Genomic DNA, 19,019 nt, shown 5'->3' with positions numbered 1-19,019 from the left:
CTGCCACGTCTGTTGATTCATCCAGCTGTAAAGCATAGAATTCACTGGCTTGTATGCGAAGCAGTAATTGTTTCAAAACATCTCCTGCCATGTCACTGATGCGTCGTGAAACAGTGTTGTTTGATGAAGGCATTGTCTGTGTAGTTTTTTGGGTCTTTTTCCCCCAGCATTGTCACAGCCATATCCGCGGCAGCAGGAAGAATTAAGTCCTCCACAATAGTATGGGGCTCGCCTGTCCTAGCCACTCAGTAGCTCACCATATAAGGCGCTTCTTAGCCCCTTCTTATTAATGGTATCTGTTGCTTTTATGCATGTCTTACTACTTGAAAGTTGTCTTAATTCTCACTCATAAAACTCCTGTGGAAGGCCTCCCGAGTGGTGCGGTGGTCTCAGACACTGCATCACTAGAGATCCTGGTTAGAGTCCAGGCTCTGTCGCAGCCGGCCGCGAGCGGGAGACCCATGGGGTGGCGCACCATGGACCCAGCGTTCTCCGGGTTAGGGGTGGGTTTGGCCGGCAGGGATGTCCTTGTCCCATCGCGCACTAGCGACTCCTGTGGCGGGCCGGGCGCAGTGCATGCTGACACGGTCGCCAGGTGTACGGTGTTTCCTCCGACACATTGGTGTGGCTGGCTTCCGGGTTAAGTGGGCATTGTGTCAAGAAGCAGTGTGGCTTGGTTGGGTTGTGTTTCGGAGGACGCACGTCTCTCGACCTTCGCCTCTCCTGAGTCCGTACGGGAGTTGCAGCGATGAGAGATGACCGTAACTTCCAATTGGATACAACGAAATTGGGGAGAAAAAGGGGTAAAAAAAACAACAACAAAAACCCAAATAAAAAACACTCACGTGGCTTATTTTTCAAATTGGCATGTTTTGTTTCTAAATGTCTGTGCAAGAGTGAAGGTTTCATTGAGTTGTGAGATAGTACTTTTGCACATATAACACACTGTGGCTGAGGAAAGGCACTACTCCAAATATAAGTGAACCCCAAATCAATGTAGTTCTCATCATATTTGCGCCTCTTCGATGGTCCAACGTCCCTGTCTGTCGTTCGGTGCTTTCCTGAGTAAGGGGGCAGAGCTCTTCGGCTGCATCAGATTCACAACTGTCAGTGTCCATGCTAGCTGGGCTAACAGCAAATGTAGAATGACTGATGCTAGCATTGGATGTGCTCGTGGAAGCAGAACAACTTGTCGTCTACAGGTGCAGGTGTAGTAATGCTGGTAGTAGAAGTACTACCAGTAGAGCTGGTATGTGTCTCTAAGGAAGCGGGCCTTACTTTTTTTTAACCATTTAACCATTCGAGCAAACAGAATGAGCAGCAGCTATGTTTGGCTACATACGGACAGTTAGTGGAATTCCTGCGAGAGAGTAACGGTTAATGTGATTGGATGTTAATTATTTCACTACGCTACCTGTAATTGACATTGTGTTGTTATTTCCCTGAACTCCAGAAGGTTCCAAAAGAATTTGGGCAGTGAAACGAGGCTACTCAGGCGAGAAAAAAAACTCACCCAAATATTAAAAGAAAACTCACCCGTTGGAAAATATAAATAGACTGTTTGAAAATGTGAAGGAAAAAAACACGTACCCCATTTTGGGAATACCTGGTCTAGAATGTCATTGTATGCTGTAGCGTTAAGATTTCCCTTCCCTGGAACTAAGGGGCCTTGCCCAAACCAGTTGGCACTATGCATTGGGGCAGGTAGCGTTCTCCTGGTATCCGCCAAACCAAGATTCGTCCATCGGACTGCCAGATAGTGAAGCGTGATTCATCACTCCAGAGAACGCGTTTCCAATGCTCCAGAGTCCAATAGCAGTGAGCTTTATACCACTCCAGCTGACACTTGGCATTGCACATGGTGATCTTAGGCTTGTGTGCGGCTGCTCAGCCATGGAAACCCATTTCATGAAGCCCCCGACGAACAGTTCTTGTGCTGACATTGCTTCCAGAGGCAGTTTGGAACTTGGTAGTGAGTGTTGCACCCGAGGACAGACAATTTTTACGCGCCACGCGCTTCAGTACTCGGCGGCCCCTTTCTGTGAGCTTGTGTGGCCTACCACTTCGTGGCTAAGCCATTGTTGCTCCTAGACGTTTCCACTTCACAATAACAGCACTTACAGTTGACCAGGGCAGCTCTAGCAGGGCAAAAATTTGACAAACTGACTGTTGGAAAGGTGGCATCCTATGACGTTGCCACATTGAACATCACTGAGCTCTTCAGTAGAGCCATTCTACTGCTAATGTTTGTCTATGGAGATTGCATGGCGGTGTGCTCGATTTTATACACCTGTCAGCAACGGGTGTGGCTGAAATAGCCAAATCCACTCATTTGAAGGGGTGTCCACATACTTTTGTATATACTGTAGAGTGTACCATTTTCTACCTCTTTCTCTACTTTTATCCGATGTAAAAAACACAAATTTTATATATATATATATATTTTTTTTTTACCAGTTAAAAACAAATTCTTATTTACAATGACGGCCTACCCCGGCCAAACCCGGACGACGCTGGGCCAAATGTGAGCCGCCCTATGGGACTCCCAATCACGGCCGGATGTGATACAGCCTGGATGGCTACATTAGTTCATGTCGAAGAACATGGATCAGTAGCCTCGGCTAGATCTAATAGATGTATGATATTTTACATGAACTCTGACATGGTTGATCTGTTGTTATTGTCTTAGAATACAGTTTATTTTCTGATTTCTTCCCCTATAATCAAAAGATGTTATACCTACAGCCCAGTGCGATGTTATTATTTGTATGTAAACATCTTTATTTAGGGAACAATTTCAAAAAATGGCATTCATCGAGTTAATCGCACAGAAAACCATGCAATTAACTCAATGAATTGTTGTAATCATTTTGACAACCCTAGTAGGTGTTCAAAAATGTATTTTCCCGTGGCACAGCGCCACAGCTAAAAGAATGCAGCAGAAACACTGGTGCGTTCGTTCCTAATTCATGTCTGTGTGTCATCGTCACGTAGAGTAAAATCCATATCCTGTAACATCAGATTTGTGAGACGCAGCGTAGCGGAGACAGTAAATGCAATATCCACCAGATTGATTTGATGATATGCATCTATATCTATCCTTCAGTGCCACGGGAACTCAATCTCATCTGATGATTGCTTCGCTCTCAACATAAAAGAAACGTCTATATTTCATTAACGCGCCAGTGATAATTCTACAACATATTCTTTAGAAACCACCAGGCATTGCGAGCGAACAGTGTTGAATATATACCTACTGCCAGCGCAATTCATTAAACTGACACACTTATATGGCATATGAATATCTTGTTCATTTAGTTAACAGACACAGTGGGCAAGTAGGTTTTTCAGACATGGTGAAATAGTAGATATTACAGTACTATCTTGTAGTATCATAGTTCGGGCCAGGAGTTTTTCAAGGGCTTCCTGTGAGCTAAGCAGGACAAACTCTAGGCCCTATGGTCAGGAAATACTCTGCAGGCAGTCAGAAGCAACATTAAGGTCTGAAACGGTCATTAACATAGTATTATTACCTTATTACCTGTCACTTCCTCCCTCCATTCCTCCCTCCAATCCTCCCTCCCTCCATTCCTCCCTCCCTCCCTCCATTCCTCCCTCCCTCCATTCCTCCCTCCCTCCCTCCATCCCTCCCTCCATTCTTCCCTCCCTCCATTCCTCCCTCCCACCATTCCTCCCTCCATCCCTCCATTCCTCCCTCCATTCCTCCCTCCCTCCATGCCACCATTCCTCCCTCCCTCTGTACTTTATTACCTTGCAGTTGTTGAATCCCTCTCCGAACAGGGTGATCTCAGCGATGAGGGTGGAGTCTGGTACCACCATGGAGATAGGCCTGAACATGGACTTCAAGTTGTCAGGCAGCTCCGTACGACCGGCATAGCCTGGAGATGGAGAGAACACATACTAACACATGATCTCTCTCTATCCCCCTCTCTCTGTCTCCCCTTTCACTCTTTCTTCCCCTCTCTTTCCCCTTCTCTCTAACACACACTAAATCCGTTTTAGAAATGTGACAGTGATTCTAACTTGAAGTAAGCTAGGCTTTAGTGAACTAACACTCACACTTGACTCTTTCCCCCTTACTAGTTCTGATAGCTACTTTACTGAGGAAAAATGTACTTACTCTGACTGTGATAAGGGGTTGTCCCACCTAGCTATCTTAAGATGAATGCACTAACTGGAAGTCCCTCTGGATAAGAGCATCTGATAAATTACTAAAATGTCAATTCTGAATCCTGAATGGATATGAATGAGACATTTCTCAATACTATAGTTTCCTGTATGCACAGATATGTGAAATGACTGTACCAGGGTTCATGGTGATGAAGATACCACAGGACCAGACCAGGCGGATCTCTCGTCCTTCAAAGATGAAGCTGGTGGCTCCAGCAGACAGAGCAGACAGGATGGACAGGATCTGCTGAGCCACCACTGACAACACCTCAATGTTGATACGGTTAAACTCATCAAAACAGCCCCACGCACCCGTCTAGAGGAACACACATATGATTTTAGCCGGGCATTATTTTCAACACACTATGTGTTACCTGAAAGGTCAATTGTGTTGCTGTACAACACTGACTTAAGTGCATAACCCATTCAAGACTGTCAATGGATATGCAATGCCTAAGATGAAGTACGCTGGCAGTTTATCAGACACAGATTAAGCCTAGTTCTTCACTCAGAGGGAAACCATCTTAATAACATAAGGGTGCATCTGTTTCTTCACGGTCCAGTACCTGAGCCAGTCCAGAGTACATACGTCCCATGGACTTGAAGTCCATTCCATCGGAGCAGTTGACCACGATCACGTACATGCCCATAGCCTTGCCCAGGTCCTTGACCGTCTCAGTCTTCCCTGTCCCTGCTGGACCTTTAGGAGAGCCCCCCCGGTGGAGGTGGAGGGCTGTGGTCAGGGTCATATAACACCTGGAAGATGAGAGAGGGAGAGAGATAGGGGGGGAAAAGAAAGAAAAGCGCTGTGCATTGCAGCTTCTTCAAGGTGCTGGAATTTGGCAGAGACAAATGAAATATAGTGCACTTTAGCAATAAGGCCTGAGGAGGTGTGGTACATGGTCAATATACCACGGCTAAGGCCTGTTCTTATGCACGACGCAACAACACAAACCCCCGAGGTGACTTATTGCGATTATGAACTGGTTACCAATGTAATTAGAGCAGTAAAAAGACATGTTTGTCATACCCATGGTATACGGTCTGATATACCACAGCTGTCAGCCAATCAGCATTAAGCACTCAAACCACCCAGTTTATAATATAATATAAACTCCAGCCGTTTCATATATTTGATCTCTTCCAGAGCTAGCACACCTGATTCAACTTGTCAACTAATCATCAAGCCTTAATTATTACATTTTGATATACTTTTTTCGCAAATATTTTCTTACTTTAACGAAAAACTTTGCATTGTTGGTTAAGGGCTTGTCAGTAAGCATTTCACAGTGAGGTCTACACCTGCTGTATTCAGCGCATGTGACAAATCAAATTTGATTCATTTCGGGAAATGAGGTGAGATAGTTCAAGGCTGCAGCAAAATTGTGAATCGTCCCCGAGGAGAGGATGAAAACCACTGATACAGGGAATAGCTAGTGTGAACTCCGAGATGTGGCCACGATCTCTTTACTGTGAGGTCCTGGGTTGATGCTAGTGTTTACCTGTCAGTGAGTGGCGTGATGACCAGTCGTCCAGAGTTACCCAGGTACTCATAGCTGTACTGGAAGTGTGTGTTGGTCTGCCTGATGATACAGTCATCCACTTCCTATGAACAGAGAGAGAAAAAAACATTTAGGATGAAACTTGAGCTACCTCTTCACTTTCAACCCTCTTCCTGCTTTCTGTTCTACCTCCTCTCACCCCTCTCCGTACCGTCCCCCAGTAGAGGAGCTGGCAGAGACAGTTGAAGGCCCCTTACTCCTCTTCTCAACCCCCTGTCCTAACCTCCTCCTTACCTCCCCCTCTCCTTCTCCTCTCATCACCTCCCTCTCCCCCCCTCCTCACCCCCCATCTCACCTCCTCCTGACCTCCTCCTCTCCTCACCTCCTCCTGACCTCCCCCTCTCCTCACCTCCTCCTTTCCTCCCCCTCTCCGTACCTTCTCCTTTCCTCCCCCTCTCCTCACCTTCTCCTTTCCTCCGCCTCTCCGTACCTTCTCTTTTCCTCCCCCTCTCCTCACCTTCTCCTTTCCTCCCCCTCTCCTCACCTTCTCCTTTCCTCCCCCTCTCCGTACCTTCTCTTTTCCTCCCCCTCTCCTCACCTTCTCTTTTCCTCCCCCTCTCCATACCTTCTCTTTTCCTCCCCCTCTCCTCACCTTCTCTTTTCCTCCCCCTCTCCGTACCTTCTCCTTTCCTCCCCCTCTCCGTACCTTCTCTTTTCCTCCCCCTCTCCTCACCTTCTCTTTTCCTCCCCCTCTCCATACCTTCTCTTTTCCTCCCCCTCTCCTCACCTTCTCTTTTCCTCCCCCTCTCCGTACCTTCTCTTTTCCTCCCCCTCTCCGTACCTTCTCTTTTCCTCCCCCTCTCCGTACCTTCTCTTTTCCTCCCCCTCTCCTCACCTTCTCTTTTCCTCCCCCTCTCCATACCTTCTCTTTTCCTCCCCCTCTCCTCACCTTCTCTTTTCCTCCCCCTCTCCGTACCTTCTCTTTTCCTCCCCCTCTCCTCACCTTCTCTTTTCCTCCCCCTCTCCGTACCTTCTCTTTTCCTCCCCCTCTCCGTACCTTCTCTTTTCCTCCCCCTCTCCTCACCTTCTCTTTTCCTCCCCCTCTCCGTACCTTCTCTTTTCCTCCCCCTCTCCGTACCTTCTCTTTTCCTCCCCCTCTCCGTACCTTCTCCCAGTAGAGACGGAGCTGGCAGAGCCAGTCGAAGGCGTTGACGTCGTTGCAGCCCGTCTTAGCCAGCTTGTCGATGACGTCGCGGTCGTGCACCTCCACGGTGACCAGCGCAACGATCTTCAGCCGCAGGATCTTAGACAGGTTCCCCCGGATGGCGTCAGAGTAACGGTGCAGCATGGACACCTGGCGGGCAGGGACAAACGGTAAAAGGTTAAAGAGTCCAACAGGCGCTAGTGTAATTGTGCATCAGGTCCCTGGTTAATTCTCGGTGGAGGGACGGTTCCTCATCACTCATGGTGTTGGAGGCTACTTTGAGCAGTGGAGTTTCACCACTCATAATGTCTTATTGATAACAGAGTGCTGCCCTTCTCTCTCTCTCTCTCTCTCTCTCTCTCTCTCTCTCTCTCTCTCTAACCTGTTTCTTCTTCAAGGACTTGAGGGCAGACTTGTCGGCCCTCTCCTTGCCGGTGATCAGAGACTTGGTGACGTCAGCGGTCCACTGGATCTGACTGGCTGTGATCAGCATCTGGATGGGAGGGACACTGCAATGGAGTTCAAAGTTCAAAACTTTGGTGTCCATTTTAGGTGGACATTTGTTTATGACGTCCATTTTGTAGCATCAGAAGGCACAGAGAGAGACAATGAGAGTGTTCGATAAGGACTGACATTCACAGTGAGGGATGGAGGATAAACATTTGAGCACAGAGAGAGAGAGAGAGAGAGAGAGAGACCTGTCCAGGCCAGTCTTTGACCCATTTGTCTCTCTTCCCAGTCATCTTCTTCAGGGCCAGGCGACAATTCTTCAGAGAGTCCTTCAATGTCCAGCGCATGGTCCTCTCCACGTCACACAGCCAGGCCTGCACACACACACACACACACACACACACACACACACACACACACACACACACACACACACACACACACACACACACACACACACACACACACACACACACACACACATCAGAAAAACACACATTGACAGAGGCAGTAAGAATAAGACAATACAAATACCAAAATGCATGACTCTTGTGGTTATTAAGTTTGAGTGAATAGCCAGTATCAGTTCATGAATAGACTGTAGGTGTGCAGGTAGCAGGTGAGAGAGTGTTGGAACCTCCACAGGGCCCTCCAGCAGCACAGGGTGGATGAACTCCACAAACTCTCCCTCCGCTGAGAACATCCCGCTGGCCTCAGACTTAGCACTGCTGATCCCAACCTAGACCACACACACACACACACACACACACACACACACACACACACACACACACCTATTGGCGTATGGGCTAAGCACTGGGTACTTACTTTATTGTGTTCTTGTTATTTCGTATTTGTATATCTTGTTTATTTTTGTTCTACCTTGTTATTTCTAGTATTGTATTGTTATTGATTACTGCATTGTTGGGGTTAGAGCTAGCAAGAAAGGCATTTCACTGTACTTATGCATGTAACATTAAAACATTAAAATGAAGAAACACAGACACACACAGTCAGACAAGGACACCTGGATAGTGTGTGTGTGTGTGTGTGTGTGTGTGTGTGTGTGTGTGTGTGTGTGTGTGTGTGTGTGTGTGTGTGTGTGTGTGCGTACACGCGTGTGTGCACCTCTCCCTACGTGACCTTGTCTGTATGCCTACCTTTCCCATGCGAAGGCTCTTGATGTTGTCGAAGCACTTCTTGAGGTGCGGCTGCACAGCCTCGGGGTGGCGTGACTGGCCCAGGATCTCCAGCAGGTCGTCGTTGGACAGGAAGTAGAAGCGAGGGAAGATCTGGCGCTTGGTCTCCAGGTACATGTCCAGAGACTTCTGGATCTCCTCCAGCTTGTTGTTCATCTCAGACAGCTTCTCCGGCAGGCCTGGGGGAAGGAGAAAGAATTATATGAGGGAGTTGCCTTCCATTTGTTTCCGTTTACACCATCGGTGACTGTGCAGTTTTTGGTTTTTGTTCCAGCCCAGCACTAGCACACCAAATGGCCCAGGGGTGTGAAGGTGAACGGAAAGGCACTGGAGCAACGAACCGCCCTTGCCGCCTCTGCCTTTCCGGTTCCCCTCTCTCCACTGGGATTCTCTGCCTCTAACCCTATTATGGAGGCTGAGTCACTGGCTTACTGGTGCTTTTCCATGCCGTCCATAGGAGGGGTGCGTCACTTGAGTGGGTTGAGTCACTGACGTGATCTTCCTGTCCGGGTTGGCGCTCCCCTTGGGTTCGTGCCGTGGGGGAGGTCTTCGTGGGCTATACTCGGCCTTGTCTCAGGGTAGTAAGTTGGTGGTTGAAGATATCCCTCTAGTGGTGTGGGGGCTGTGCTTTGGCAAAGTGTGTGGGGTTATATCCTGCCTGTTTGGCCCTGTCCGTGGGTATCATCAGACAGGGCCACAGTGTCTCCTGACCCCTCCTGTCTCAGCCTCCAGTATTTATGCTGCAGTAGTTTGTGTCGGGGCGCTAGGGTGTCTAATCTTACAATGGTGTGTTACAAAACATCCTTCCCCCTTTCTGTACCTGGGTGGTGTGTGTGTGTGTGTGTGTGTGTGTGTGTGTGTGTGTGTGTGTGTGTGTGTGTGTGTGTGTGTGTGTGTGTGTGTGTGTGTGTGTGTGTGTGTGTGTGTGCGTGTGTGTGCGTGCGTGCGTGCGTGCGTGCGTACCCGGGTGGTGTGTTCCCCTCAGGGCGTTGTTGTCCTTGTTCAGTCGATCCATGATGGTCTTCCAGCTGCTGTTGATGTCATCAAACTCTGTGGACTCTCTTGGAAGCTGCTTACGGATGTCCTCGCCCAGGAAGATGTTCTAGAGAAGAGAGTGATGAAAGAGAGAGAGAGAGAGAGAGAGAGAAGAAAGATTTAAAAAAAACAGATAAGAGAAAGCCGAGGGAAGAGAGACAGCGAAAGAGAGAAAGAAAGAGCGAGAGAGAAAAACAATAGACGAGAGAGGAAACAGACCAGACAAAACAGAGAGAAGAGAGGAAACGTGTTACAGGTGTGTTTATACCCGGCAGTAGACACTAGATGTTGCTAAAACACTCTACCACTCTGTTTAGACAGCTGATCAGAGCTAAACGAACAAACACGTTTTATGTTGTACTCCATGTGTTTTACGTTGTACTCCATGTGTTTTACGTTGTACTCCATGTGTTTTACGTTGTACTCCATGTGTTTTACGTTGTACTCCATGTGTTTTACGTTGTACTCAGGATTTAGGCGTGAGAGAACTGCGAATGTTGGTGAGTTGATGTGAAAGGTCGTTTGTTTATAGAAGAGCATACAACTTAAATGAAGGCCTACACTGTTCCTCTGTTATGCTCCTGACCCCTGAGTACACCCAAGATCTGTCAGGGTGTAAGAATGGAAGATAACGTGTGAGGAGAGAGAGAGAGAGAGCGAGAGAGAGAGAGAGAGAGAGAGAGAGAGAGAGAGAGAGAGAGAGAGAGAGAGCGAGAGAGGGAGAGAGAGAGAATAGGGGTTCTATGCGTGCATGACAGTGTGACTGTGTGTGTAGTCTACCTCCAGGTACATCCACTGCCTCTGGACAGTGAGGATCACCTCTATGACCTCCAGCACCAGAGAGAGGCAGCGTTCCCAGCGGTCCACTTCCTTCTCAAAGGCCCTGACGAACCTGGACGCCTTCATGGTGGAGAGGGTCACCTGGTTGTCCTCCAGGGTCTGGAACACTTCCTCTGTACCCCTGGAGGGTTTAGGAGACACCGGGTCAGATGGAACAAGGTCCACATGTATTATAATGGCTGGACCCATTGAAATACATGTCGTTTGAAATATGCAGAGTTTGACCGATGACTTAAACCCTTCTCAAAGATAAAAGAGCAGCATTTGACATTTTCAGAGAACAAAAAAGATATATATATTTAGCGTTTTTTCAAACATACTATACCTGCATACATATGACGAATATTCAAACACATATTACTAGGGAGAATACGTTTCTGTCCTCCAGTCTGTTTCTGAGTCTCCAGTCTGAGTAGGGATATAACAGTGCTGTGTAGCTACTGTACTCTGAACAGCTATTATCACTGACACACACACACACACACACACACACACACACACACACACACACACACACACACACACACACACACACACACACACACACACACACACACACACACACACACACACACACACACACACACACGTGCACACGCACATTCTCTCTACACCTAAGAAAGAACACAGTGAGGGGCTAAGGGACGGTGGAGTGGGTGGTTGGGGTGCAGGTAGGTAAGGCAGGGAACAGCCCTCACAACAGCAGAATAGACCTTTCCTCTACCTCACTAGCTGAACCTCTCTAAAATATTACAACAAAGAAAACAGAGTGGTGAGGAGCTGAGGGACTGAGGAGGGTATGATGGGGGGGGCTGGGGTTGAAGAGGGGGGCCGAGGTAACCAGAGCTTTCAGAAACAGAAATAAAGGGTACAAAGTAAGAAGCTGTGGTCTCCGCCGCCCCCCCCCCCCCCCCCCCGCCTAGCGTGCCTTGTAACCATGGCAGCAGCCTCGTGCGGCACTGCAGCCGTCGCCATGCCAACGGCGGCGGCAGCCTTCTGCGGGGATCAGACGCGGTGGGTGACACCTGACGCATACACACACAGACACAAACATGCAGACACACACGTACACACACCTGCAAACCCACAAACCCACGGCTGACACACACACACACACACACACACACACACACACACACACACACACACACACACACACACACACACACACACACACACACCACACACACACACACACACACACACACACACAGAGAGATCATGGCTTCAGCAGGTGTGCAGAGAGGCAACTTTTCTTTAATTTCATCAGACGTGGTGTGTTCTGAGCACACTGTGTATTAGACACACATACAGCGACACACAAGCGCGCCCATACCACTGTTGTCCATGTATTAATAACCAGTCCTCCAATGTCAATTTGAGCTCTCGAGGACTGTGGTGCAGAGAGAGACAGGGCCATGCAGAGAGGAGAGGAGAGAGAGGGCCTTAATGTATTCAGAACTGAATCCTGACACCACAGGAACTACAGGTTCAACTACCTACAATACCAGACTGGGTGGTTTGGGGGTTGTCAGCATAGAGAATAGCCTACCTGTTGTTTCACCACATTAGGTGGGAGAGATAGGATAGGATTCAAATAGTGTTCTAAATGAGAGAGAGAGAGAGAGAGAGAGAGAGAGAGAGAGAGAGAGATGAGATGGGTTCTTGAGGGAAGGGCAATGAAAGGAGGAGGCTAGGTTATCCGCATGCTCCTTCAGCTAGGGACACACACACACACCGCTGAGAGCGCACACACACACACACACACACACACATGGCGCATAGGGCATACACTGCTCAGAGCACACACACAATGCTTAAATGCACATACACACAATCACTCAAAGCACAGGTACACACTGTTAGTGACTAATCACACACTCCATAACGTACACTGAGATTAGGAACAGCTAATTTGTCCCCTCCCCCCGCTCAATTCATTGGGGCATGGACTCTACAAGGTGTCGAAAGCGTTTCACAGGGATGTTGGCCCATACTACCACTTACACATTCAAGACCCTATGTTCACTCTGCTCTGCTTGTAATGCCACACACACACACACACACACTAACTCATCATGTACATTCATACAACTGTCAACTGACCCAAAAAATACAAAGACAAACACACGCATGACACGCACACTGAGCCGACACACACACATCACTATGTCTCCATCAACTGCTGAAGCAATATACGCTGACCACAAACTCACTTACCAACAACACTCGCCACACATGCTTCACTTGATCTATCCATCCGCCACACACAGACAAACACACACACACACCAGCCACACATGTAATACATGCTGAAGGATCTGGTGTTACCCAGCAGAGCTAGAGGAGGAATGCCCAGAGGGCCGAGCTCAGGGCTAGTGCCCAGAGAGCTGCCTGCCTGAATGGCTGAATGGAGCCCAGAGACAGAGCTGTGGGGAGGCGTGTGTGTGTGTGTGTGTGTGTGTGTGTGTGTGTGTGTGTGTGTGTGTGTGTGTGTGTGTCTGATTACTGTACAGACAGGCAAATAGCCATTACTGCCATGCTGTTTACTGTATACTGTAGCTACGGTATACGTGTGTGTGCATTTTGCTTTGATGATATTTCACGAGGGCTGTGGAATATCCGTTGGTGATGTGTGTGTGTTTGTGTGCAGGGCTCGACATTAACGCTTGTCTTCTTGTCCGGGACAAGTAAACCAAAATTGTCAGACAAGAAGAATATAGGTTTGAGTTGTCTGAAAGGACAAGTTTAAAAAATGTAATCCAACAACAATCCCAATATCAAACAATTAGTCAGATCATAATTGGATCAGAGGCCAACATTGTAATAATATTCAAATCTATTTTTCATGTACTTAAATAAAAAAGCCGACATGTCAAAGTGTATGTGATATGCATATTGGTTACAACCTCATGTCCAAACCTATGCTGACATGAGGGAGGCGGCAGAAAATGTAGCCAAACTTTCATGAGACTGTTAATTACAAAAATATAGGCTAAACACCAGTCATGTTTGACAAATACAATGAAGGATAATTAACATTAACGTCTAAAGGCTCGATTCTGTCAACATATCCGAGGCACGGTTTGTTCAGATTAAATGGTCACCAGAGAGTGAAGGACAGTGCATGTCACGCACCGCACCCAACTTGAATATGAGTGGAGGAGGTCAGCATTTTGAAACTATTTAACCATAAACTTAACTGTTTCAAACCTGGATATTTTATGTAATTGTATGAAGCAGGTCTTACCTTGTTTCAAAGTAGCCTAGCCTAAAATACGACCATAAAAATGTTGAGGGAATTATTTTATAAACACTTAAAATTCCAATTTATGTTCTATTGGTTTTCACATATTTTTTTTTTTGAATTGTCCAGCAGCCAAAGGCATGATCGTAGTCATATAAGTAACCCATGCTAGTTGTTGCATCTTTAGATCTCCCCTCTTTCTTAATTTCAAATTGATATTTTCATCTCTGTCAAATAGGGATGGGAAGTTTGTCTCTTTTTATTGACTCATTCAGTAAAAAGAACGACTCTTTCGACTTATTTCTTTCATTTGAGTCAGTATAGCCACAGACTTGTAAACTTGTGTCGTGTGCTTAAAAAACAACGTACATATGTTGATTGCTAGGCATACAAATAAGATTATTTCTTGATGCATTTGAAACAAAGTCTAGTTGTGGCTGCAAATGGACTAGATTGTGAACGACTCTTGGTGGAATGCATTGCTTTACTGCCGTGAAAGGTGATAAACACAATATCATTCTCGAACTGCATCCCCCCCAAACAATTCGTTCTCGAGTTTGAGTTTGTTGAGCAGAGCCTGTGTATGTTTTGGTTCTACAAAGCAGTGTCCATTACAACATTCAATAATCAATTATTTTAATTAATTCTTGCACCATGTGATCAATTATCAGTTCTAAACATGTATTTTTCTTCTCTATGCTCATTATCTATTTTCCTGCGCACATACGACAGTTGGTGGTCGTCTCTGGAGTCGCTAAACCGGAGGAGCGTGTATTAATCCTGCTGTAGATCTCATTGCTGCCAGCACTAGCAGGTCAAACGAACGACTAAAATGAACGAGTCACTGTTAAGGGCTTGTAAAGTAAGCATTTCAATGTAAGGTCAACACCTGTTGTATTCGGCGGATGTGACAAATACAATCTGATTTGATTTGACAGACAAATCAGAACTCACGAGTCCGTAAAAAGAGCCGTTCAAAAACAACAAATCGCGAACGGCACACTACTACTGTCACGACTTCCCCCGAAGTCGGTCCCTCTCCTTGTTCGGGCGGCGTTCGGAGGTCGACATCACCGGCCTTCTAGCTTCTAGCCGATCCACTTTTAATTTTCCATTTGTTTTGTCTTTGTTTTACACACCCGGTTTCACTTCCCCAATTACTTGTTCATTATTTAACTGTCAGGGACTTCTTCATCGTCAGACGATATAGCGAAATCATCGTCAGAAAAAGAGGACCAATATGCAGCAGAGTTGAGATAGTTCATTTTGAACATTTAATAAACTCAAAAATGAACTCACGATTACTAGACAGTCCTGTTAGGCTCACACACGCTAAACAAGAAACAATCTCCCACAAATACACAGACAAACACACCCAACTAATATAGGACTTCCAATCAAAGGCCACACCACACAGCTGCCTTCAATTGGAAGTCCACCCCAATTAACCAAACATAGACATACAACCAGCTAGATCAACATAGAAATACGTAAACAAGGAACAGTGCCCAAAAACCCCGGAATACTTAAATCAAATGCCCTTTTAGAAAAAACACCACCCCGAACCACATAAACCAAATACCCTCTGCCACGTCCTGACCAAACTACAATAACAATTAACCCTTATACTGGCCAGGACGTGACATTAACCCTCTGTTCCCCCATGTTTTTTTGGGAGTGATTGTTTGTATGTATACGGTCCGTTATTGTGGGCTAGTTTATTGTGTTGTATTTATTGATTCCTTGAGTAAATGACGTTCCTTACTCATTTCTGCTGTCCTGCGCCTGACTCCTCCACACCAGCTACACACAGGCCGATTACAACTACTGTAACATGAAACCGCTCATGCATGTGATGCGCTTTTGAGAACTGTGTTTTGCCGCTAATTGCATTTTGTAACATTCTTGTGCTCATTGTTGAAATAAAACTGTATCAACATTTTAAGCTAAACAGTCTGATCTGTTCCATCAGCCTCATTGGGGTAAAAAAAATTATAATCTGTACAGTGGTTGTATGAATTTTGGATCTGTCATCCCAGAACTGTAACAGAGTCCTATTTTTCATCGTCCCTGGGACAACGGGACGACCTTAATTTTGAGCCCTGGAGCAAATTATTTTATAAATGCATAAAACGTGTTTGGTCCAAATTGCAATGTTCCAATATTTTATAGGTTACCAAGGGTGGCCAATCATCCTCCAGGAGACAGGCATGAATATGCAAAGAAGCCATCAGGCAGAGTGTAGCCTACATCTTTGTCTGATTCTCTATGTTAATTTTTATTTGTTTTGTTTTGTAAAATGGTTCCTTGCGTCATACAATGGGGGGACGACGACAAGTGACTTGAGTTTTGGACAAGTAAAAAACCTGTCCTCACACTAAAAGAAACATGGCAGGTTTCTTGCAGTGTGAGGAACAGGTGAGAGACAAGCAGAGGGAGCTGACAAAAGTCTCCTGCATCGACTGTATTACTGCGGACCTCCTCTGAGACCCAACACACACACAAACAAAGGGGCAACAGCATACAGAAACACACGCACTCACATAGACACACACACTCAACTTCCACTATGTTCTCCAAAAATGCCAGGCTGCCCTCAGTTAGAAATATGTTTCAGATAATTGGGACCATATCTGGAAACAACAGTGAGTTCTTTGTGTTTTATGTCTCTGTGAAGCTAGTGAAGCCAACTGTATTTGTCTGAATCTAAAACACCTTGTGAATACGGGTGTATATTTTATTATCTCTACTGTACATGAGTATTGTGCATTTACCTGAGTGAGCATATCTGCACTGTATGTGTGTGTGTGTGTGTGCGTGTGTGTGTATGTTTGATTGAATGTTTGTTTGTGTGTGTAGCAACCCTAGGCCTCTTTCATTGCCCCCCCCTGCACCCCTTCCTCTCCACTGGATTGAAACTATGAAGGGTTTATCATGGAGCAATGAACTCCACATCCCTGCTTTTTCCCCCACACCCGATGTTTACTGCAGAGCAGGCAGTGATCGACTGACTCTGGTGCAGCCTTAGCGTAGCCTTACCTTTAAATCTTTCCCCCATCCACATTTGACTGCCTGTGCCTTAGCGTTAGCCTAGCGTAACCGAGCTTTTGTAGCGCTAGCCTTAGCATAGCCTCCCTAGCTGACTGATTGTGCCTTAGCGTAGTGTTCGCCTCCTAGCCTTTCCCCCCTCACTAGCCGATCTGCGTAGCTGGCCGGGGATGCTAATTGATTTGGGCTGGAGGTCTAACTCTAATCTGCAGCAGATGGCCAAGGCATTCCTGCATTCTCCAGCAGTCAGCCAAGATCTGCCCAAGGTAATGAAATCCAGGAGAGCGGCTCTCTCTCACACACACACACACGCACACACGCGCACACACACACACACACACACACACACACACACACACACACACACACACACACACACACACACACACACACACACACACACACACACACACACACACACACACACACACACACACACACACACACACACACACACACACACACACCTATTGGCGTATGGGCTAAGCACTGGGTGGCAGTGTTGGGCTGTGCCAGCCATGCGGGGGAGCACTTTGCACTAAAGACATCATAAAGACACAAATCAATGGCCATCATTTGGAGAGAGGGTAGACCTGGGCTGAAATCATTTTCAGAGGTCTTGTGCGGCATTGCAGAGTAAACAGTGTGAGCACTAAATTACACAGAGGGGAGGCTGGAGAGTGGTGTGTGGGGGTCTGTGTGTGTGAGGGGGAGAGAGAGAGAGAGAGAGATAGAGAGAGGGGCTTGTAATGCAATAACAGAACAATACAGAAAGGGAACATAGCTCACTGTAACTACTATCCTCAGCTATCAAGTGCATATGGGACTGTGTGACGGGGAGTGCAGGTTGGGGAGTGTACGTCCAAACAGAACAAAAGGGTGTGTGAGTGTGTGTGACTGCCTTTCTCAGGCGTGGGCGGGTGTAGTGAGCTGTGTGCTATGTTTTACCAGAGGAGAACATCATGTGTGTGTGTTCTTGTGTAGTGGGGTACGGACAACAGTGTAGATGCAATTATATACTGTATGAGTGTGATTGTGTTTGGATTTTAGTGTGCGTGGCCGAGGACATAGTGTGAGGTGTGTGTGTGTCCATGAGAGCCTGTGTGTATGCAACTGAAGGATGTGTATTCATGGCAACCGGTCTGGGGCCAGTGAGAGATGGATGGGTGGGTGGTAATTACAGGTGATTTGTGCTCCTCCGTGCACAGTGTGTCCTGTCTTCCTGTTATTACAGCCAGAGCACAGAGCAGTACACACACACACACACACACACACACACACACACACACACACACACAATGCTGTGGAGCCTTAACAGCAGGGCCAATTACACTGGCAGAGGAGGCCCATGCACACGTCCTCTTTCTCCAGGGACAGGGCCATAGCTCGCGTTAACCCTCCTATAACCAATGTCAGCCAGACTCTTTGGCCCAGTTTGTGTGTGTGTGTGTGTGTGTGTGTGTGCGTGCGCTTACCAGGGCGGCCACATCCACATTGTTCGCTTTGGCAGTGTGTGTATGTGTGTGTGTCTCCCCACATCTTACTCATACTGTCCATAGCATCATCATCAATCATATCTTCCCCTGGCCAGACATTGCCATCAGTTATTGAGAGGCACAATAATTTGGAATTGATTTAGTCCCCCACATTGGATATGATAGGTCGGCTCTGAATACATAAGGCTCAGTATTTGGAGGAGGGGTGGATGGGTAAATCCTGGAAAAGATGGAAATATTCTGAAGAGTGATCTAAGCTTCCCCGGGAGAGATTAAAAGAACCCCATCACATGTCCCTCATCCTCTCCTCCTCTCCTACTCCTCTCCTCTCCTCCTCCTCTCCTCCTCCTCTCCTCCTCCTCTCCTACTCCTCTCCTCCTCTCCTACTCCTCCTCTCCTCCTCCTCTCCTCCTCCTACTCCCCCTCCCCTACACCTACACCCACTCCCCTCCCTCCCTCTCCTCCTCCTCTCCTACTCCCCTCCTCCACCTCCTCCTCCTCCTCCTCCTCCCCCTCCTCCTCCTCTCTTACTTTAGTCTAGGTATGACTGGGATGATGAGGCAGAAAAATGCACAATTGCTGGGCCTGTTTGTGTGTGTGTTTGTCCGGTGCGTGCGTGTGTGCTTGTGTGCATGCGTGCCTGCGTGCGTGTGTGTGTGTGTGAGGGCAACAGATTTGGGAAGGAGGGATAGAAAACAGAAGAGAGAAACGGAAACACCAAGCCCACGTTGTCATCCTCTGCTACAGAAAACAGGGGTGTAACTTGGAGCCTATAAATAGGGAGATTGGCATGTGAGGAGGAAGAGA

General features: G+C 47.1%; 1 protein-coding gene across 1 annotated transcript in view; it reads right to left on the bottom strand.

Moving 5' to 3' along the window:
* The window catches only part of dnah2 (dynein, axonemal, heavy chain 2), a 207,176-nt gene that overhangs the window by 98,219 nt on the left and 89,938 nt on the right, over window positions 1–19,019 (bottom strand). The window contains exons 29-39 of the mRNA XM_014206991.3: window positions 10,362–10,542; window positions 9,510–9,648; window positions 8,508–8,725; window positions 7,985–8,086; window positions 7,596–7,721; window positions 7,280–7,390; window positions 6,859–7,047; window positions 5,694–5,797; window positions 4,758–4,947; window positions 4,327–4,507; window positions 3,772–3,899 (exon numbers count right to left, since the gene is read on the bottom strand). Coding sequence (XP_014062466.3) covers window positions 3,772–3,899; window positions 4,327–4,507; window positions 4,758–4,947; window positions 5,694–5,797; window positions 6,859–7,047; window positions 7,280–7,390; window positions 7,596–7,721; window positions 7,985–8,086; window positions 8,508–8,725; window positions 9,510–9,648; window positions 10,362–10,542 — 1,669 coding nt within the window. The remainder of the gene's footprint in view (window positions 1–3,771; window positions 3,900–4,326; window positions 4,508–4,757; window positions 4,948–5,693; window positions 5,798–6,858; window positions 7,048–7,279; window positions 7,391–7,595; window positions 7,722–7,984; window positions 8,087–8,507; window positions 8,726–9,509; window positions 9,649–10,361; window positions 10,543–19,019) is intronic.

Source organism: Salmo salar, chromosome 07 (genome assembly GCF_965601325.2).
Source record: "Salmo salar chromosome 07, fSalSal1, whole genome shotgun sequence".
NCBI lineage: Eukaryota > Metazoa > Chordata > Actinopteri > Salmoniformes > Salmonidae > Salmo > Salmo salar.
This window is presented reverse-complemented; position numbering and strand designations above follow the sequence as displayed.